This window comes from Prionailurus bengalensis, chromosome E1 (assembly GCF_016509475.1).
Source record: "Prionailurus bengalensis isolate Pbe53 chromosome E1, Fcat_Pben_1.1_paternal_pri, whole genome shotgun sequence".
In the NCBI taxonomy this organism is placed as follows: Eukaryota; Metazoa; Chordata; class Mammalia; order Carnivora; family Felidae; genus Prionailurus; species Prionailurus bengalensis.
Genome location: NC_057347.1, coordinates 40,887,641 through 40,910,488, shown reverse-complemented (window position 1 = coordinate 40,910,488; position 22,848 = coordinate 40,887,641). Strand labels below are relative to the sequence as shown.

Below are 22,848 nucleotides of genomic sequence, written 5' to 3'. Positions count from 1 at the left end.
GGCGCGCCGCGGGGGACGTACTTTGACGTAGCGTTCTCTTCTCTGGGAGGACGTGAGGTAGAGCTTGTGCGCAGGCGCACTATGGAGGGACGAGGCCTCCCCCGCGGAATCGCGCGTCTGCGCAGTCGGTGTTTATTGTGACCGACGGGCCGCGGCCCCGGATGTTGTGGCTCCCGGGGGGGAGATGGCGGAGGCAGAGGGGGTGGCCGCGGCCCCAGGCCCAGCTTCGGGGCCTACTTTGAGGGGTCGCCGCACTATGTCAGGCTCCTGGGAGCGAGACCAGCAGGTTGAGGCGGCGCAGCGGGCCCTGGTGGAGGTGCTGGGGCCTTACGAGCCTCTGCTGAGCCGGGTGCAGGCAGCCCTGGTGTGGGAGCGGCCAGCCAGGAGCGCCCTGTGGTGCCTGGGGCTGAACGCGGCTTTCTGGTGAGAGAACTGGACCCTCGGAAACCCTTCCAGGCGCGAATTCGTCAGGTTTCTCTAGGGCTCTACCTCTCGCCTCTCCTGTTTTCTTCGCTGCCTTGGCTCCTTCCAGTACCTGCCTAATTTTGCCTCACCTCCTTCCAGTCCATTCCTCCTGCAGGCTTTGGCATCGCAGTTCTCCCCAGGGCTTTCCAGTTATCTTCCCTGCTTTACTTGCTCCCGCACCCTTGCCCCGCACATCTGGCAGGAGCTTCTGGTAACATCTTGAGTCGCTCGAAGCGAGCGAGGACGCCGCATTTTGGCTAGGGAAAGCTGTGTCACTTAAGGCCATCACTTCCCGTCTCTTGTCCGCTCAAATGTGGTTTGAAGACCATTCTCAGAGCTTTGATTTTAGTAGTTGTTATATTGGGGTAGAGGCGTGAGGCGTGAGGTCTTGCAAAAGTATCCAAAGGTGTGATAAGAAAACAAGCTTGAGTGATCTGAATTAGCACGTTAGTTATCCTTTCCCTGCTCAAGGGAGTTTATGAAGTCTGAGCGTCAATGAGAGCCTCCAGAGCTGCAACTTGAAAGAAAATTATAAGCTTTTGAAGAACAGTTATGAAATAGTGGTAAATTTCACCCGTCTCAAAGCCACTTAACGATCGCATCTCCTCCCTGTTCCAAGGAATTAGACATCTTTAGGCACGGTTTATAGGCAAGGAGATTGAGGATGCCTAATAGCGTGTGTGAGTTTTCCTGAGCTGCAAAAAGGAAACTGTAAATATGCTTTAAGAGTCTGTGTTCCGTGCTGTGCGAAAATGAAACTGCTGCTTCTCAGTTGTCATCCCCTAAAGAGGACATAGGTCTTCGTACGGTCTGCTAAGCATAGTTTGGAATTATTCGTAACTAGGAAAGGATTATTCACCAAATTCCAAGGGAACTGAAGTATAGGGGGGCTTCTACAGCTGAATGAAATAAACCTATTCTGGATGAACCTGAAATGAAACGAAGTATGTGTTTCCAAAGAAAATGTGTTTTTGCTAAAAGTACGTTTTCCTGAAATTCTTGGTTTTAGAACCAAAACATTTATCATCCTTTGTCTGAAAGATTTTCAGTGAACTGGAGCAAAATAATGTCAAATTCATTGATAGACACAAGGTTCAGCTATTAAGTTAAGCCTCTCACAGTTTGAAGGGGACTCAGGTTTGAGGTGTCGGAGCAGTCTCTGGCATTAGTTGCTTCCGGAGTCTCTAGCAAACTTGATGATAAGATTTTCCTACAGCATTCTTCATTTATTTTTGGTTGTGCTTCTCTGATCCCCAGGTACCTACTTCCTTCCTTTTCTTTCTTTGGCAGAAACCTTTAAGTGTAGCACCTCAATCAGGAGCATTTCCCAAAATGACGTTTTCTTCCTTTCCCCCACCTCCCCCATCACAACTCCTAACCCCAAACCATTCAGCCAAAACTTCATTTCCTACATTGAGATTGTACTCCTAGGGGGTAAAAAATTGGCCCTTAATAAACCAGTTAGTATCCAAGTGTGATTGGCTAATATATAAAAACTTCATCAAGGTTTATTAATACAAATGAGTCAGCATGTATGTTGTTATTTTTGAGGAGGGGACTTTCCATATGCCCCTTGCCTGAGAGATTTTTTAAAAAAACATTTATTCATTTTTTTAGAGAGATGGAGACCAAGTGTGAGTGAGGGAGGGGCGGAGAGAGAGAGACATAGAATCAGACTCCCAGCTGTCAGCACAGAGCCTGACACGGGGCTCAAACTCATGGCTAGATCAAGACCTGAGCTGAGAACACTCAACCAACTGAGCCACCCAGGTGCCCTGCTTGAGAGATTTTTGAAGTAGAATGTGGAGTGGAGGTCTGTATTTATAGGGAGCTGCTCTCCTATGTGATTGAGGCACATCTTTGAATGTTACAGTTAACTTTAATTTGCTGGCCCCCAACAGTGTTTGCTTAAGTTTACTAATATTCTATGTTTAGAATCTCACTCAGCTCCCCTTTTTGTAGTCTTGGTCCTGATTGGTCTTTGTCTCTGGCATTTCCTGCTAGGTTGCCTACTGAGTATCCAGAGCATGGTTACTGTTGTTACATTCCCATCACTCTCTACTAGGTACAGAAGAGCTATAGCAAAATAAAGGTGTGACTCTTGAGACTCTTATACTTTATGGAGAGAGGACTCATCTCCATGAAGGCTACAGAGTGACTGATAGTGTTAAACCCTCAGAGGCTAAGGTAGTTTGGTATTGGAATTCATAGCATTGTTGTTTTAGGAAATGAGCTTCCTTGGAAGACAATTTGAGGCTCAAAATGAAAGTTAGACTTGACATTCTGGTAGCATGTTGTACATGTCAACATGTGTTGACATTTCAGTTAGGAATGTCAAAGACTGACTGTTTAGTTCTCGGACATTATAAATGTTTAGAAAATGTAAGAGGATCATTGGCTCAGGTCACAGAGAAATTGTCTGAAATTTTTTTCCCTTGTTTTAAATGATGGTACATCATTAACTGTGGTGTTTTATACATTTTGAGGTATTAGAAGATTGGATAGGAGTACAAAAAATCCAAATTCAGGTAGGTAGTCACTCTTAATTTTCAGTGTTCTGTATTCTCAGTCAAGGTTTTTCTGTACGTGTGAATGTGCCCTCTTACATCTTAATAAAACAAAAACAACAGCGTAAAAGAGATGGATGTAAATGCTTTGCCTCTATTTCAGGGCTTTCAGTCTTTTTTATTTTTTCTTCAGGTTTCAGAGCAATTATGGTGATTATGTCAGAAATCTTTCAGCCTATGTTGCTTCTGGTTACTGACATGTTATTATCTTTAGGATAATAACAGAAATGTCAGGCCTTCCTTTCCAATAGCTTGTGTTTTCATTAACCTCAGCACCACCTGTAAAGGAGTGATTTGGGAAAGAATATTGGAGTCAGCCAGAGTGTATCCTGACAGGATCAGAAAAAAACAGGTTGAAGTAACCTGTTGGTTTAACTCAGATCTAGGAGATCAGGGGAGCACTAAGGAGTCCTGGACATGTGTGTGCATTCCAAGCCCTCCCCTTCTATGAAAAGGCACATGATTCAAGGAGGGCTAGATGGCTTCAGAGCTCCTTTCCAGTCTTTAACATTCTAGGATCCTAGACCGTCTTTCAATTAAGGATATCGATTTAGAGCAGTCACAAGCTGACTCCCTATTGAGATCTGCTTTTACAGTGATTTGTCTCAGTTAACCATACCATCTTCTGGGGATATCATGGAATCTATTGTTTTCACGATTAAAAAAATAAAGATGTTCTCTCTCCCCCCAAAAGAATCCAAATACAAAAATGACCGAGTAGTGATTAAAGCAATTCTGATTTAAAAGTCTAGAATATGAATGAAAAATAATAGGGACAGGAAATGGAAGGCAGGGCCCAGTTAAATAGAGGCATTTGTTCTGTGAGAAAAATATACACGTCAAATTTCAGATGAAACATACTGAGCAAATGCTTCTCATGCTGGTCTTTGGAGGGTTCTTGTTGCTTTTGGTAGCCAAGGAGACTCCCAGGGACGCCTTGGCTTACTGTTTTGCCTGTCTTCCGCCATTAGTTTTTATCTGTCCTAATTTTAAGGTTGGGTGCTTTCTGTCCATTAACATAAAGTAGGTGTTTAGCAACTAGCTGGTTTCATTTCTGGTTTTGTGTAAGCAACAACTATCACTAAATTATGTGGGTTGGGTTAATTTTTTTCATACTGATTTACCAGTGACTAGCTCATTAACCAGATGGCCACAAGTGCCGTACAATAATGGGCTTTTTGTCCCTATAGGATGGGATGCTTTGTTCTGAAGTGCCAGTGAGACAAGCCTACTCTGTAATAACAAAGAAACCCCGAAATAGTATCTTCTTTGGTTGAAGATAGACATGTGCTCTTTATTTTATTTATGATATAGCAAACTCTAATTCACCTGTACTAATTATGAAGATCCGTGGTATAATTAACCTCAAAGAAAATTGTTTGGTTTTGGAATTTCTCTTGATTTTTCTGGAAACCAGGTTGTTTTTCCAAGGAATATTTCTTATTCAGAGAGATAATTGAATTTTAACCCCTAATAAAGGGGGTGAAAAGTTTACAAAAGAAAAAAAGTAGAACATAATGAATCAATGGATATATAACATTTCACTCTCGTTAGTAATTAAAAATTTGAATGTAAATGGCAGTGAGTTACTAATTTCTGCTTATTTTTTTTAATGGTAGTATTTAATTCTGGGGAAAGTATGTAAAAGCTGGTATATGATTGATAGCAACATAAATTCAATAATCTTTCTGAAAGGTAATTAGGCAACATATATTAAGACACCTAAGGGGCATCTGGGTCGCTCAGTCCCATGTCAGGCTCTGTGCTGACAGCTCAGAGCTTGAAGCCTGCTTTGGATTCTGTGTCTCGCTCTCTTTCTGCCCCTCCCCTGCTTATGCTCTGTGTGTCTCTCTCTCTCTCCCTCCCTCCCTCCCTCTCCCTCCCTCTCTCTCCCTCCCTCCCTCCCCCTCTCTCTTCCCCCTCCCCCTCTCTCTCCCCTCTCTCTCCCCTCTCTCTCCTCCCTTCCTCCCTCCCCCTCTCTCCCCTCCCTTTCTCTCCCTCTCCCTCTCTCCCCCTCTTCCTCTCTCTCCCTTTCCCCCTCCCCCTCTCTCCCCTCCCTCTCTCCCCTCCCTCTCTCCCCTCCCTCTCTCTCCCTCTCCCTCTCCCTCTCTCCCTCTCCCTCTTTCCCTCTCCCTCTCTCCCCCTCTTCCTCTCTCTCCCTTTCTCCCCTCCCCCTCTCTCCCTCTGCCCTTCTGCTTGCTTGCTTGCACGTGCACACACACTCTGTCTCAAAAAAAAAAAAAAAAAGAAGTTAATGTCTTTTCAGGGACTGGGGGAAAATGGACAATGATTGTTAACGAGTATGGGTTGCCTTTTGGGTTGATGAAATTGTTCTAAATTAGATAATGGTGATAATTACACAACTCTGAATATATTAAAAACCATTGAGTTAGGGGCGCCTGGGTGGCTCAGTCGGTTGGGCGTCCGACTTCGGCTCCAGTCATGATCTCATGGCTGGGGAGTTTGAGTCTGCATTGGGCTCTGTGCTGGAGCTTGCTTTGGATTCTGTCTCCCTCTTTCTCTGCCCCTCTCCGGCTTGTGCTCTGACTCTCTCAAATACAAATAAACATTAAAAAAAAAATTTAAAAACCTTTGAATTAGACAATTTAAAAGGGCGAATTTTATGGTATACGAAATATCTCAGTAACTCTGTTACTAAAAAATAAAAAAGTCAAGGGGTGCCTGGGTGGCTCAGTCAGTTGAGCATCCAACTCTTTTTTTTTTTTTTTAATTTTTTTCTTAACGTTTACTTATTATTGAGAGACAGAGAGACACAGAGTGTGAGCAGGGGAGGGGAAGAGAGAAGGGAGAGACAGAATCTGAAGTAGGCTCCAGGCTCTGAGCTGTCAGCACAGAGCCTGACATGGGGCTCGAACTCCCAAACTATGAGATCATGACCTGAGCTGAAGTCAGTTGCCTAACCAACTGAGCCACCCAGGCACCCCAAGCATCCAACTCTTGATTTCTGCTCAGGTCATGATCTCATGGTTTGTGAGATTGAGCCCCACATTGGGCTCTACCCTGACAGTGTGGAGTCTGCTTGGGATCCTCTCTCTTCCTCTCTCTCTGCCCCTCCCCCATTCATGCTCTCTTGCTCTCTCTCTCTCTCTCTCTCAAAAATAACTTTAAAAAAAAGAAGGTAAAAATTTTAAAAAGTATTTCCCAGTATTTCCACTTGAAGTAGTTAATGGAAGTAAGGACAAAAATACATGCTCAGTGATATATAATTCAGCTTTACTTTTTTATATCAAAAATTGGAGACATGTTCAATTAGAGAAAGATTTAACAGACTAATTGTATGTATGTATGATATAATCGTTTTTGATGTTTTTCTGGTGATTCAAGAAAACTCACCTATGTATTGTTAAATGAAGAAGGAGGTTTTTAAACCAGGTATGACATATATTTCCATGGAGTTTTTATATGTGAATTTTTTTAAATAGAAGAAAATAGGGGCACCTGGGTAGCTCAGTCGGTTAAGCGTCCCAACTTCAGCTTAGGTCATGATCTCACAGTTCACAGGTTTGAACCTAGCATCACAGTTCACAGGTTTGAGCCTGTTTCAGATTCTGTGTCTCCCTCTCTCTCTGCTCCTTCCCCACTCGCACTCTGCTTCTCTCTCTCTCAAAAATAAATAAACATTAAAAGAAAAGAAAATAAAAATAAATGGAAGAAAATAACCTCTTCACATTTTAGGGCATGTATGTGGATAACGGGTCATTTTAAAAAACTTTGTTATGGAAAAATTTAAACATGCATAAGTAGAATAATATTATGTACTACTACCTACTCAGTTTTAAAATTTTTCGGGGCACCTGGGTGGCTCATTTGGTTGGGAGTCCGACTTCAGTTCAGGTCATGATCTCATGGTCTGCTGACAGCTCAGAGCCTGGAGCCTGCTTCAGATTCTGTGTCTCTCTCTCTGTCCCCGCCCTGCTCATGCTCTTCCTCTCTCAATCTCAAAAATGAATAAATGTTAAATTTTTTTTTAAATTTTTCAATTCATGACCAGTTTTGTGTCTTCTGTACCTCAGTTCTTTTTCACCTCTTCCTTTGTTGTTTTGAGGCAATCCCAGGTGTCTTATAATGTAATCTCTTAAGTATTTCAGAATGTGAAAAATCTCTGAAAAATACTTTAAAAAATACCAGTGCCATTATCATATGTAGAAAGTTAATGATTCTAATCAATGTTCAAACTTCCAATTTTTTCAAATATTACTTGTGTTTAGGGGAAATTATCTGGCTCAGTCCATAGAACATGTGACTCTTGATCTCAGGGTGGTGAGTTCAAGCCCCACATTTGGGCTTGAACTTAAAAAAAAGAAATATTATTTTTTAAACTTGGTTAGGATCCAAATGAAGTCCACATATTGTGACTGATCTGTTTCTTACATGTCTTTTACTCTTTGTTCCCTTTCAATCTTTCTTCCTCTGTAATTTGTTGAAGAAAGCAGCAGAGTGGATTTTACTTATTGTATCCCTATGCCTATTCCCCTTGTGCTCTGTATTTCCTGTAAGTTGGTAGTTGGATCTAGAGGATTGATCAGATTCCAGATCAGTTCAAGAAATTTTTTTTTTTTTGGTAAGACTTTCATAGATGGTATACTAACTTCATCATATGTGTGTGTGTGTGTATGTATAAATGTTTATTTAAAAAAAATTTTTTTATTTTTTAACATTTATTTTTGAGAGACAGAGACAGAGCATGAGCTGGAGAGGGGCAGAGAGAGAGGGAGACACAGAATCTGAAGCAGGCTCTAGTCTCTGCGCTGTCAGCACAGAGCCTGATGCGGGGCATGAACTTGCAGCCTAGGCCAAAGTCGGATGCTTAATCGGCTGAGCCACCCAGGCACCCATTTATTCATTTTTGAGAGAGACAGAGACAGAGAGAGAGCGTGAGTGGGGGAGGGGCAGAGAGCGGGGGAGACACAATCTGAAGCAGGCTCCAGGCTCTGAGCTGTCAGCACAGAGCTGGACATGGGCTCGAATTCACTAGTCGTGAGATCATGACCTGAGACGAAGTTGGACACTTAACCAACAGAGTCACCCAGATGCCCCTCGTGTTTATTAATTTCTTCTATAACTATCACATTTTCTAAATTTCCTCCAATAAACATGGTTGCTTTTATGAAAGAGAAAAAAACATATCATTAAGAAAGAATAGATTGTGAGTCCACAGTGGATACAAGGAGTAATGGGCTGTGGGCAATCCCCAAATTGAATAATTTACATGTGAATATTCAGAATTGACTTCATTTGCAGTTGTTTTTGCTAAGTTGGGAAGTTCTCATGCTGATTATAGTTGCTAAGAAATGTTTCACATGTTGTATCAAACTTGTACACTGTTATATCTGCCTGTGAAGTTTTTGGCGTGCATGAAAAGACATTGCAGGACTAAACTAATCCAGGAGAGTCCTCCATATTTTTCATACATCCTTTATCTGTACTGATCTCAAAAATACTTTCTTCAATTATGTTTGGTCTTTGCACATGGTTGCAGAGTTGTCTTACAGGTGTGCTTCCGGGTTACATCTGTAAAATGATAAGCATTAATGTGTCCTCTTTTCACATGGTCCAAGTCTTACTCTTTTCTGAACTCTTTTCAAACAAAGCACACTAATCTGAGATTGATATTCCTTTTTTGTTGAGGGATTTAGTGTTGAGGCCTGGAAGGAAAAAAGCACACACTTATCCATATTTTATGTTTGACGGTCAGACTTCTAAGAGAACCTTGATGCTAATTATCTATTACCTTGGAGGGGTCAACTGCAGTATATTGAGGTGATATATCCTATTAATTAAGTTTTTATCTGTATGGAAGAAACTATTTTCCCAAGAAATGTTATTTATACCACACGGAAAAACTTTTCTTTTTCTGAGTTCCTACATTGGCTTGTTCAAGAAAAAGATAAATCTGGTCCTGAAATTAATTTATGGGTCAGGATTAATCTTGTGGAGAAAGATGTTTGGGGTGCCTGGGTGGTTCAGTCAGTTAAGCATCCAACTCTTGATGTTGGCTCAGGTCGTGATCTCATGGGCTCTGTGCTGACAGTGCAGAGCTTGCTTGGGATTCTCTCTCTCCCTCTCTCTCTCTGCCTCACCTCCCTTCTCTCATAAATAAACATTAAAAAAATTAAGGGGGGGAAAAAAAGATGTTCACAGTTTTAGCCTTCATGACCCAAAAAATAAAAAACTTTTTGTAAAACTCGTTACTGTTTCACCTTTATCTACAGGATAAAATCAATATGCTTGTCATAAAAGGCTCTTCATGATCTGACTTCTGCCTGTCTCCCCATATTCATCCCCTCCTTGTATTCTATGTGTTTCAGTTATATAAAACAGCTTGTTGTTCCTTAAATATGTCATGCCAGCTGGCCGTTGTCCTATCTGAATGTCCTTTCCTTCCCCACATCCTTTTGCCCTGTTTTTTTACCACTTACCTTTTTTTTCTTTAAATATTTTATTTTTTAAGTAATCGCTACACCCAGTGTGGGGCTCCAACACACAACCTGAGATCAAGAGTCACACACTCCACCAAGTGAACCAGCTAGGTACCCCATTCTTACCAATTATCTTAAAAAAATTTTTTTTAATGTTTATTTATATGCGAGAGAGAGACAGAGACAGAGACAGAGACAGAGCGTGAGCTGGGGAAGGGCAGAGAGAGACAGAGACAGAATCCCAAGCAGGCTTCAGGCTCTGAGCTGTCAGCACAGAGCCTGACAGGGGGATCGAACTCACAAGCCATGAGATTATGACCTGAGCAGAAGTCGGATGCTTAACTGACTGAGCCACCTATGCACCCCTTTACCAGTTATCTTTTAAATCCCAGCTTAAATGTCCTCTTCTTTGTTATTGTTATCTTGTCATATTACAAGCACACATAGACACATAAATACATTTGAGAGTAAGGTCCATGTCTTACTGTTTTCTGTAACTGGGCTGCTTACCTCAAGGCCTCCACATAAAATGGGCATTCAGTACACGTTTGTTGGATTGAGTTGAAGCATAGGTGGGCACTATAACAGGCTACTAAAACAGTTCAGGTCTTGGAGAAACAGTATTTTTACTGCCATCATTTTTGGAAAACCGGCCTGCCTTAGGAGAGCTTAATATCCTATCCCTACCGCAATTTATATTTGTGTTAGTAATTATGATCTGGGAAGTGGAGATTGTAGACAGTCTGAAAATTGCCTTCCCAGGGAGCCCTTTCAAGAACTCTGGAGAAAATAGTGGTCATGCCATTTCCCCCTATGCTGGCATATAGAAGCAGCAGGACTGGGGAGCAAGAAGTTCTAGAGCCCTTATCCTTGGCCTTGTTAACTTTGCTTGCCGGGGTGATGAACTGGCTTTGGAGAAAAGATTAATGACCTGGGGCAGCTCCAGAGGCTTATTTTTGTTAAGCTGCTTTCATTCTTTAATCTCATATATAATTACAGTGTCCTTTAAGTGGTGGGGTAGAAAAATCGGAATAGGTTATCATTGGTGTCTGGATTTTTCAGTTCTTGGTTCCTCCCATCCTTCATTATTTGTATAGTTTTAAAAAGTACGTAACGTGGATTCACGTTTGTTGAATACAAGTACAAAAATGGCTAGAGACAAAAAGTTCCTCTGCCAATCCCTGCGTATGTATAGGTATTCATAGATACACACAAGATAAAGCTATTTTTTTCTTTAAATATAAGGATTATATTCTTAATATCCTGTGATTATGTCAAGTCATGAGGTCTTGTGTTGAGTTGAGAAGAAAAGAGCTCATTTATAACCAAACCTTGGTCATCCTAACCCTTGTTTGATCAGTTGTTATAAAGCTAATAACACTGCTACATTGTAAAATTGAATAGAGCAATGTGTTTGGCATGTATTTGGTGCCTTGTGTTTTCTTCTTTTTAGCAAGATCAAGTATGGTATTTTTATAGGCAATTAAGTATGTTGTTTCTATTACCTACAAACAATCCTGCATGTTTTGTTATTGTTACCACTACATACAGATGAAGAAATCAAGGCTTAAAGAGGTTAAGCTTGTTTATTCAAGGTCACAGGATTAAGCGGGTGTTGAGAGAATTGGACTCCAACCAGTCTGACTTTAAAAGCCATGTCTTACTGCCCTGCCGAACCATCTCTCCAATGCATTCAGCTTCCCTCTTGAAACTGAATGGTTTAGGGGCGCCTGGGTGGCTCAGTCGGTTGAGCATCTGACTTCGGCTCAGGTCGTGATCTCATGGTCTGTGAGTTTGAGCCCTGCGTCGGGCTCTGTGCTGACAGCTCAGAGCCTGGAGCCTGCTTCAGATTCTGTGTCTCCCTCTCTCACTCTCTGCGTCTCCACCACCCATGCTCGCTCTCTCTTTCGCTCTCTCTCTCTCTCTGAGAGAAATAAATAAACTTAAAAATTAAAAAAAAAAAAAAAAAAAAAGAATGGTTTCTCAAACCATCTGTGGTGAGGGCTAGTGGTGGTGTCTTCCCTGATGTGTGGCAAATCATTACTTTTGTAAAGTACAATACAAATCAGTTACTAGAAAAATTAAGTTTAAAAAAGGGACAGAAAATATAAACCCAAAGGTATTCTTAGATTCCAAATTACTTGGTCAAACTTCTATAAAAATTTCTAAATGCTTACTTTATTAAAAAAATTTTTTTAAATGTTTATTCATTTTTTGAGAGAGAGAGAGAGACAGAGCGTGAGTAGGGGAGGGGCAGAAAGCAAGGGAGACACAGAATCTGAAGCTGGCTCCCAGCTCCCGGCACCCGCCTCTGAGCTGTCAGCACAGAGCCCAATGTGGGGCTTGAACCCGTGAATCATGAGATTATGACCTGGCCGAAGTCGGACGCTCAACCAACTGAGCCACCCAGGTGCCCCTGTAAATGCTTACTTTAAATTTTGTACTTACTTCCTCACAGACTGCCAGAATCAGTTTGTGGGCCAGCACTGGACTACAGACACTGAAAGGCACTGCTTTAGAGGCCTTATGCTGGGGTATAGAAACACTCCTAGAACTAATTTTTTTTATTTAAAAAAAATTTATTTTTTCAACGTTTATTTATTTTTGGGACAGAGAGAGACAGAGCATGAACGGGGGAGGGGCAGAGAGAGAGGGAGACACAGAATCGGAAACAGGCTCCAGGCTCCGAGCCATCAGCCCAGAGCCTGACGCGGGGCTCGAACTCACGGACCGCGAGATCGTGACCTGGCTGAAGTCGGACGCTTAACCGACTGCGCCACCCAGGCGCCCCTAATTTTTTTTATTAAATATCTTATGAAAGAGTAAAAAAAAATTTTAGTGTTTATTTTTGAGAGAGAGAGTGTGTGAGCAGGGGAGGGGCAGAGAGCGGGGGGGGGGGGGTGGGGGGGGGGAGACACGGAGACACAGAATCCAAAGCAGGTTCCAGGATCTGAGCTGTCAGCACCACCTGACGCGGGGCTCGAACTCAAGAGCCATGAGATCATGATGTGAGCTGAAGTCAGACACTTAACTGACTGAGCCACCCAGGCGCCCCTGAAAGATTTTAAATGTTAGCATTTATCAGTGCATGGTGAATCTTGGTTCTTCTTCTTTTACACCCTTTTCCTTGCCAACCTATATTATTTTGACATAAATCCCAGATATCACATCATTGTGTTCATAAATATTTTAGTATGTATCTTTAAGAAATAGGAACTCTTTAAAAACCTATTTTCCATAATGTTATCACATCTAAAAAATTAACAATTCCTTAATATCCTCAGGTGTGCTGTAGGTGTTAAGATTTCCCAGATTTTTCATAAATATCTATTTGTGGTTGATTCCTTCAAATAAGAAAGAACTTTTCCTTCATCCTGTTAATATGATATATTATATTTATTGATTTTTATGTGTTGAACCACCCTTGTATTCCTGAAATAAATCTCAGGAATTGGTTATGGTATATAATCTTTTTAATATGCTGCCAAATTCAGTTTGCTAGTATTTTATTGAGGATTTTTGCATGTGTGTTCATAAGAGATCTCGGTCTGTAGTTTTCTTGCAGTGTCTTTGGCTTTGGTATTAGAGTAATGTGGTCTCATGAAATCAATCAAGAAGTGTTCTCTCTTCAATTTTAAGGAAATGTTTAAGAAGTATTAGTGTTAATTTTGAAGAACTGGCTCTTGAGATGTAGCTTCATTGCTGACTTCCTGTGTGACCTTGACCAAATCATTTTACTTTTTTGGGCCTCAGTTCCTCCGTCTGTAAAAGAATATCTAATTGAATTATTTGCTTCTTAATACATCCCTATCAGTTTGTTGCCCTACACTAGGGTCTAATCTGGTAGAAAGGTGTTTGCTTTCATCCTTATAATAACTTGTTATCAGGAATGAATTTCTTCTCCCTGAAATTAATGGAATCACAGACTTATAAGTTGGAAGGAGCTTTAAGAGGTTATTTGACTTAGTCCTCTGCCTTTACAGAAGCAAATTATTACCTCTGCCACATAGGTAAAATAGCTGATGTTCAGAAAGTTTAAGTGATTTTCCCAAGCTATATAACTAGGATTTAAGTCTATTTACTAGATTCTGAAGTATACATATGGTCCTTTCTGAAAGTAGCTTAATTAGATAAAAATCTTGTTTTTCCTTCTCTATAGGTTCTTTGCACTGACATCCCTTCGTCTTGTATTTTTACTTGCGTTCAGCTCAATGATCATTGTGTGTATAGATCAATGGAAGAACAAAATCTGGCCTGAAATAAAAGGTGAGTTCGATAGCATTTAGAACAATCTGAACTGGAAATGATCTTTCATTTAATTTTTACCTTATTTTGGGGGGTTTATGGGGGAGTATATAGAACTGGGAATACCTTTTGATGCCTGAATTATTTGCTTTAGGAGACACTTGAAGGGCTGGTGCTCCTTCTGTAGTTTGGTGGAGCTGTGCTCCACCCTTCCCATTGTTACTAAGCTCAGGAGACCTGTACCCACCACCTGAGATGTTCTAGCCTTCATTATTGGTCTGAGGAGTAAGTAGTCCTCAAGTTAAAAAAAAAAAAAAGATTCTCATTGCATACTACATCTTTACTGAGGCGGTATCAGTTTGCCTCTCAGGGATTTCTTTTAACTTGTTTATTTATAAAGCAGTAAGCTAAGTGTTGTGACTTATATATAGTACTCTAAGACATGATTCCTTTTCTCAAAGATTGTACATACATAAACAGAAGACAAATGAAATGACAGTTGTAACACAGTACCAAATATGTCACGGCGCAGTATGTGATCGGTATGTTTATTATGTATTTTGGCCCTGGCTCAGGCCTTGAATGAAGCAAGAGATTTGAACAGTTGAATATAAAAGTGTGTTTCTAGAGGGGCCAGTAACTTGATTAGTCTGAGAAACCAGAAGCTGCAAAGCATCTCTGAGAGCAGGGAATTGGTCACTTTCACCCTAATGAAGAGGTCACTGAAAGGAGTACTAGGAAATAAAACTGAAAACATGTTGAGATTAGATTTTACAAGGCTTTTGAGTTAGGCCTAGAAGTTTAGACTTTATCCTATAGCTAGTGGGTGGTCATTGAACATTGTTTTATTAAAGCTTATATGCTGAAGTGATATTAAAGCTTAATTTGATAGCATTTTGCAAGCTCACAGAGAAGAAAATGAGGAAGGAAAGAGACCTGATAGGAAACTATGGCAGTATGTGTGAGAAGTAGTCAGAGAAGTATTCATGGAAACAATTGATCGGTGGCTTCAAGAGCTGAGAAGTAGGAAGACACATTAAGACTGGTAAATAGGGGGTTAGAAGAATTAAGGGATAAAAGCCAGCTGCGGGAGTTCAAAGCTAGGAGAATAGGAGAATGGGGTTATGGTCAGCGTATACAGTAGCAGCAGGCAGGGGAGTCCGTTGGGGTGGGGGTTGAGAGCGAGGAAAATTGATGTAGGTTTTGGACATGTTAATTTTGAAGTGTTGGCAGGATATTTACACCAAAGTATACAGCTTTTAAATACATTCCTATCCTATTTTGCAGAGACTTTAAGGAGTCATGTAGTTCATTCACCTGTTTTATGGCTGGTGAACGTCAAAAGACTTGACATCGTTCACTATAGTTAATAGGTCTCTTTTTAAAGAGAAAAGACAGATTTTAGGGTTGGAGTAAATATAACCCGCCTCAGTAACCTGGTGCACCTTGATATGTATGAACAACCAAGACGCACTTGAGGGGTGGGATGGTTCATTTTTCATGTGCACCTTGATTCTCAGTTGTAGAAAGTAGAAGGGGTCCTGATGCTCCATTTGGATCCCCTCACCCGCCCACTGGAGAAATGAGCAGGCATCAGCCATCATCCCCGTGTCTGCAGTTCCCTAACTCTGTCAGTGTAACATAGTGTTTCCTTTTTATTGGCTATTAGCATTTTCTTTTCCTCAAACCTATTAAAACTTGAGCTGTCAGACCAACAGCCTAACATTTTTATGTTTAGTTTTCCCTACCAACTAATGCTGGTGTTTGTTTTAATATTGTAGTGCCAAGACCCGACGCATTAGACAATGAGAGGTATGGAACACTAATTAAATCCCTTTTCGTTGCTCTGATTGATTCTCTTGTTGTAATATTCTGGTTCCATGTTGTTAACCCCATGTTATGGATACAGAGTATAAGCTGAGAACCTAGTCTGTTCCGCATAATCATTTTAACAAATCTAAAATTCAGGCAGCAATATGTTGAGATGGCTAGTGTCCTCTGCTATTAAGAAAAGTTTTGAAAAAGAAGTGTTATAGTGCCCCGTAATCTAACATGCCAGGAAATTAGCTGCATTTTTTAGCCCTACTGTGAAAACTTTGAGGCAACTTACTTCATTTGTCTCCTGGCTTTTATACCAGGTCATTTAGTGTTTTCTGTGACCTGTGGCTTTTTAAAGTTCCTGGTCAGAAAACACATTGGTTCCAGGCATCAGCAAGCCAAAGATTCCTCTTATGTCTTACAGCTCCTGCTTTCATTTCTCAGTTCATTCATCCCATACGTTTGATCCAAGGAATTTCCTCTGCTGTGGTTTATTTTGCTTTTGCTTTGTTTGTTTTCTCTCTGATGGACACATGCACCATTGCCTCCCCTCAGCAGCAGCAGTGTCAGACTATGCTTTACTTTTATCCCTGAATTGCAATCACAGTGAATTGCAATGGTCCGCGTGCAGGGAAGATGTTTCTAAGCACAAAGGGCCTTGGAGCTGGTGGCAGGTTTATACACGTGGATTGGGCCGCTTGCTCACAGGGTGGAGCTGTCGGAACAAGCGTGCCCTCCTAGTCTCTAAATTCAAGTTTCAACCTGTGAGACAAGAAGAAAGTCCCACTTCACTTCCAGAGCACCTAGGACTAGCCACTCCCCAGCTCCAATTGAAACCTAGAAGCATCGGCTGCCTACACAGCAAGATGGGGCGGAGGGGGGAATCCCTCAACACCCTCCTTTCACAGCTCCCCCTTCTCTCTCCTATAGCTGGGGCTTTGTGCACCCTCGGTTGCTCAGCGTGCCCGAGCTCTGCCACCACGTAGCTGAAGTCTGGGTTAGTGGGACCATTTTCATAAGGAATCTTTTGCTTTTCAAAAAGCAAAACCCAGGCAAGGTAAGACTCTTCCCATTTCACTTTCATTTCTGGCTTCTCAGTTCAGTTCATGCTAAACTGAGACAGTCCTGTGATGGCATATCCTCATTCAAGAGAGGAAAGACCCCGATGATTGTGGAGACAAAGGGAAGTTGTAGGAAGGGGTTTCTGACCAGCCACTAGGACTAGGGGAAGAGCTTGACGATTCCTTCTTTGGGTGCTTGCCTCTTAGATTGAGCCATCTTCCTTAGATTGAGCCCCAAGATGGCAAAGAAAGCTTGCTTGTGTGCGTTTTGTGTCATAGTAAACATGTGGTAGGTTGTTGGGTTTTTAAATTTTTTACCTTTTTTTTTTTTTTTTTTTTTTTTTTTAATTAAAAAAACCCCACCACCAACACTTGCTTTCAGAGAGAATTTTTGGCTAAGCCCATGCAGACCAATTTCCTAGCAGGAAAGGTGCAGCCCTGTTGGGTTAGCCACGGAAAAGGAGTTTGAATAGAATGGACATCCTCCTTTCCATCCCAGACGTAATCACTGTGGGATGCAACAGTGGCTAGACACAGCTGTGATTCTGACATGCCCACTCATAGGTCATAAAGAATCATTTTAATCACATCTCCACCTATCCCCTGTCCCCACCTCAGTCTCCCTCCATGTAACAGAAACTTAATACTGTTTCCTGACTCCTCCAGTTCTGCTTGCTGAGCTGTGGGATACTGACCTTTTTGGCCGTCTTGGGCCGCTACATCCCTGGGCTCTTGCTGTCCTACTTAATACGTAAGTATGGCACATAACCTTCCCCTGAGCTTACCCTGCTAGCTTTTCCAGCCACAGCTAACTCTAGGTCTAGAAAGAGGACTTTTATATTTTGGTTCTCCAGGAAATGATCTTTTTATATTTTCATAACCTGTTTGGTGTCATGAAAGTATCTTTCTTCTTATCTATAACAGGCTCCCCACACATAAAGTACTTTTCTTACTAAGTCAGCTTTAGAAATCATTGAGGGTTCACTAGCCTATGTTGTATTACCAACTATAAAGACTGTCTGTTCCTATTTAGGAGGAAATTTTTAGAGCCCGAATACTGTGTAATAGCAGAACACAATTCTTAGAGGTTTCTCTACTAGATTCTGCTTATTCTGGAGCACTTTTTTTTCGTCTGGAGCACAGTTTTTTAAATTTAGTTACTTCCTGTTGGCCTGAACTCTGTGTGGGGCTGGAAGAACTGAGTAGTTATGGTTGTGGCCAGAAGCTCACATGATTTGTTGTCTAGTTTCTGAGGCATTGTTACCAGTTAGCCTTTTGTATGGCTCAGTGACACCTGTATGCATGTGACCACACTGCCTGGTTCTGTTCTTAATGTATCGGCAGCACACTGTGCTGTGCACAGCCACGTAGGTGACTGCAGAAGTCTCTGCCCCCAAAACCCCCTCATGTAGTGGGGGAGCCTAGTAAAGATGGATGACCAGCAGAATGAAACAGAACTATTTCCCACTGAGTGTCCAGAGGGCACAGTGACAGAAGGACAGTAAGGACTGTTTCGTACAGCCCCTTCTCCACCTTGCCGCTGTTTCCCACTCCTTCTCTCAGTTGTCACTGTCATGATGTGGCCCCTTGCTGTGTACCACCGACTGTGGGATCGAGCATATGTACGGCTGAAGCCAGCTCTGCAGCGGCTAGATTTCAGTGTCCGTGGCTACATGATGTCGAAGCAGAGAGAGAGACAATGTAAGTGTCAAGGGGAGGCTTCTTTCCACTTGGGCAATTTGGGGAAGACAAGGAGAAGCCTGTGAGTCCGCAGAAGTTGGAGAAGCGAGGAGATGTGGTTGGTGTGTAGGGGGCGGTGGTAGGTAAAAGTAATATTTTATTCCGGGAAGTCTGTGCAGGCTTACCAATTTTCCCACTTAGAATTCCGGACACTCCCATTTTAAACAAATCTGGGGAAAGCTCTTCCAAATTGAATAAAAGTCAGACAGCGAAGATATCCCTAGTGTTGGCTGCTTTTTAGGAAGTACTTTCCTTGTGCCCGAGCACTGTGCTGGCAGCTCTGCATACATGTCTTATTTAACCTTGACAACCTTGAGAAAAGAAATTGAACTTCACAGTTAGTAAATGGCAACCTCTAAGCCAGGCCTCTTTTTACTACTGAAAGCTGCTTTCCAAAGGTGATTCATGCTGCCTGAGAAGCCAGAAGATCCAAGATCCTCCAACACATGAATGACAGTTCCGTGAACTTTTTCCTCCCTCCTGTGGGCTGGTCAGGTTAGATATTTCATTAAGCCCTAGCCTTCAGAGAGCCCTGCACACACAAGGTCATCAAGGCCCAACACCCCCTGGCACAGCCAGCTAAATAGTATCAGTCCTCAAAAGCCTAATTTAACCAAGGTGGAGCATCTCCCTTTGCCCTCTCTATGACAGCCTCCACTTTCCACCTTGACATCCTGTCTGCCCCTAGCTGATCCTGTGACTTGTTGATCATCTGATCAGAACAAAAGTGTGGAGGGGCTGGTGGAGGAGAGGCAATGGAAGAGAGATCTTTCTCTCCCCAGTTATCAGCTTACCTTGTTACTTAGGCTCAGCAACCCCCACCCTCAGGCATTGTGATGGGGCTTCAGGATATATTCAGAGGATTCATTCTGTTCTGTTCTGAGTTTATGTCTTTGAAGTCCAGGGCGGGTGGGGGTTTCCCCTTAAGGGAAGGCATCAAGGCCTTCTGCTCTTTCCACATAGTGCGCCGCAGAGCTCTACACCCAGAGCGTGCAATGGACAACCACAGTGACAGTGAAGAGGAGCTTGCTGCTTTCTGTCCTCAGGTATCTTGGGTGTGGAAGGCGCACCACTGGTCAGTTAGCCCCCTTTAACTGTATGGCAGGTCATGTTTAGGCAGTGACTAGGTTTTCAAGTTCATTATGGGTGCTTCAAGGCCCCACCCTCCCCTCGCCCCAAAGAACAGTGAGGAGAGAAGCTAGTGTTCTATTGGGACTGTGTGCATAGATCCTAGTTTGAGCCTGGTGACCAGCACACCCTCTTCCGTGTCTCCTTTTAACCCCTACCATCATGGCAGAACTTCTGGAACTGGCGTGATCATCTTTTAAACAGCCCAGCCCACCTTGTGTTGGGCAATGTATCTTCCTGGCCACCTGTGAAAAGTTATCTCTGGATCAGTTATTTGCTTAAGAGTAAGTGGCTGGTTGGCTCCCCACACTACTTTCCTTCTTATGCTCAAGATTGATAAATAAGGGTGTTTTCCTTGGGGGAGCAGCCTAAAAGGGGTAAAGATATTGCCTGAAGTCCCTATTGTGCCTGATTGCACTGCTGGCTTTAGGGTAGCCTTTAGGGCTGGCTAATTAGTAGAGCTATAACTGGGGAACTGCACCTTTTCCTAATGGCATTCTCTCTTCAGGCTTGTTGGTCTTTTCTTTCCTAAGCTGGATGATTCTACTGTTGCCAGGGAATTGGCCATCACAGACTCCGAGCACTCGGATGCTGAGGTCTCCTGTACAGACAATGGCACATTCAATCTTTCACGGGGCCAGACACCTCTAACAGAAGGCTCTGAAGGTGAGGGGAACCTTGGACCCAAGTTGATAATGACTCTGACTGTTGCCACTTAGCTTCCCTGGGCAGAAGGGGATACTGCCCCCTCCTCTCTGAGGTGTGGATCAGGTGGCAGAACAGCTTTGGCATATGGCTACAGCCAGAATGGTACTGCTGCTCCCTTGAAATCCTCCCTTAGTAGCCTCAGATTTCTAGGCTCATATGGAGCATACTGGAGGAAGGGGAGGGAGTTCTTTGGTCAGTAGAGATCATAGCAGTCTGTAAGTGGAGGGGAAAGGCCAACCAGTGCTATAGGTTTTGCTTCACCCTGAGAAATACAGGGTAGAAAAATCGGGTTACATGGGGCTGACTTTGTGGGGCTGGGGCACAGGAGTGCCAGGTTGTTGCCATGTCTCAGACACCCCTCTGTTCTCCCAGACCTAGATGGTCACAGTGATCCAGAAGAATCCTTTGCCAGAGACCTTCCAGACTTCCCTTCCATTAATGTGGATCCTGCTGGCCTGGATGATGAGGACGATACCAGCATTGGGATGCCCAGCTTGATGTACCGTTCCCCACCAGGAGCTGAGGAGCTCCAGAACCCTCCTGCCAGCCAGGACGAGGCTGTACTGCCGGAGCTCCTGCTTGGTGCCCTGCCTGCAGGATCCAACCTCACCAGCAACCTTGCCAGCCTGGTCTCCCAGGGCATGATTCACCTGGCCCTGTCAGGGGCCTCCCAGCCAGGCCCTTCTGGCCCACCTCCCCGGAGAGCAACAAGAGGCTTCCTTCGGGCCCCTAGTTCAGACCTGGACACTGATGCTGAGGGGGATGACTTTGAACTTCTGGACCAGTCAGAGCTGAATCAGCTGGACCCTGCCAGTTCCAGGAGCCACTGAGGCAGAGACTCCTTTTGGGGGTCACTGTGGTTTAGGTTTTTTTTCTCCCTATCCCACTTAAGGTGAAGGGGCAAGGGAAGAACCCAGGTCCCATCCACTGAATTCTATATGTATGCTTGGTGGCCTGGCTGAAGCTCAGGCCTGCTGAGAGAGGATACTCGCTCCCCGGCTACCAGCTGGACGCCCATTTCTGAGCTCAATCACTGCAGTGAGAGTGCTCCCCCAGGGGAGGCTTCTCCATCAGAATGGTACTTTTGGGGAACAACGTAATCAGGGGTATTGGTTCCCCTTTGAGGGGGTGCTGCTGTTTGCTTCTAGGTATGGGTGCTCGGGGGCCCTCAGTGATAGAAGCCACCCTTTCCTTCCTTCCTCCCTCCATCTCCTCCCTGGAGCTCCAAGTCAGGCAGCAGCTGGAAGAGTTACATTGCCATCCTCTTTTGCTAAGCCATGATTTGATTTGTCTTTTTCTAAGCAAATTTTTTGGTTCTGCAGAGCAGGCCTGCTCCCTCTGCCCCAGCCCATCCTCATTTCTTGAGGCTTAACCTCCAGTGCTCCAAAGTAGTGCTTGTGAAATTTAGGAAATGTGAACATGATGTGAGGGTCGGCCTCTTCAACATTACCTTGGGCTGTGGGGTCAGCTGGCTGAGAGGGCGGATGCCTCTATATCTCATGGTCTCATGGAATCTTCTGAAGCTGCCTGGTTATTTTTGGTGCTGCTAACCCCTGGCTCCATTTGACCATCAGCCTGAGCAACGAGCAAAGCAATACCATACCATATCCATTTCCATGTTCCCGTTCCTTCCCCTGCTCCTCCTTTGGAGAAGCAATAATTGCATGGGGGGTGTCAAAGTAGCACTTTACAAATGGCTCATTGGCATTCACCCCAGGAGCCACCAGCTCTTCTTGCACCAGCTCTTCTTACTCCTGATTCAGTTCCTTTAATAGTTTTATTTTCAGTTGCTTCCCACTTGGCAGGGCCTCTTTTAAGGATGAGCCCAGTTAGCAAGAATGTGTCTGTAGTCAGAAACCCCTCTAAGGGGTATCTGTTCTACTGTCATGCTAGAGAAAGACTAAAAATGGCAATTCTAGACCTGTGCCAGACTACAGCCTCTCTCTGCTTCCCCAGTCAGAGCTCAGGCCAAACTCTTCTGTCCTCTTGCCCTCTGCATTAACCCTTTGCTGATCCTCAGGGACCACTCCCCCAACACTCCCATACCTGGGCAAGGGATGTTGGACAGAGCCCATTTTCATGTGCTGCAGGTGGGAGTGTGCTAACATGTTTGCTCTTGGTTGATGGACAAGGTAGAGGCCGGGAGTGAAAATTAAGAGTGAGAAGGGAGAAGAGCTAGGTGCCTGTTTCATAGTCACTTGTGTGTGAAGATTTGGGGTAATGGCATCTCCCCACTTTAGGGTTCTCAGACTTTGGACACCTCCTCTCTTCTCAGAGCCCAGATGTCTCACAGGTGAACTCTGATAGGGAAAAACACAGGAGTGTGGGAGAGGAGCGGGTTTTGGTGTGTTTGCATGAGTGTGTGTAGCTTCAGGCCTTGGAAGTTGGCAAGAGGGAGGGAGGAAGGAGAGCAAAATCTTCAGAGGGTGTTTCTTGTACCTGGGGGATCCTGCTCTGAATCTCCTTAGTCCTCCACTGTGAACTGGGGTGGGGATGGACGGGAGGGGGGAGGGAGGGAGTGGTGCTGGGGAATAAATCTTATATGAGAACAATCTTTAAGAGACTGATGTTGAATGGTGTTTTACCCTTGATAGTGTTCTCAGGTGACAACCTTAGAATAGTAAGCCCAGCTGTGAGCGACCCACCTGCCCTGTTTTTCCTTTGTGATGGTCAGAA

At 43.5% G+C, this 22,848-nt stretch overlaps 1 protein-coding gene across 1 annotated transcript; it reads left to right on the top strand.

Moving 5' to 3' along the window:
• The first annotated feature begins 24 nt into the window (after positions 1-24).
• RETREG3 (reticulophagy regulator family member 3) lies at positions 25-22,234 on the top strand. Its single transcript, XM_043584550.1, has 9 exons — positions 25-423; positions 13,632-13,738; positions 15,499-15,529; positions 16,466-16,592; positions 17,263-17,347; positions 18,160-18,297; positions 19,300-19,382; positions 19,998-20,130; positions 20,545-22,234. Exons 1-9 carry the CDS (start codon positions 185-187, stop codon positions 21,000-21,002), a joined length of 1,401 nt encoding a protein of 466 aa, XP_043440485.1. The 5' UTR covers positions 25-184; the 3' UTR covers positions 21,003-22,234.
• Positions 22,235-22,848: the final 614 nt, after the last annotated feature.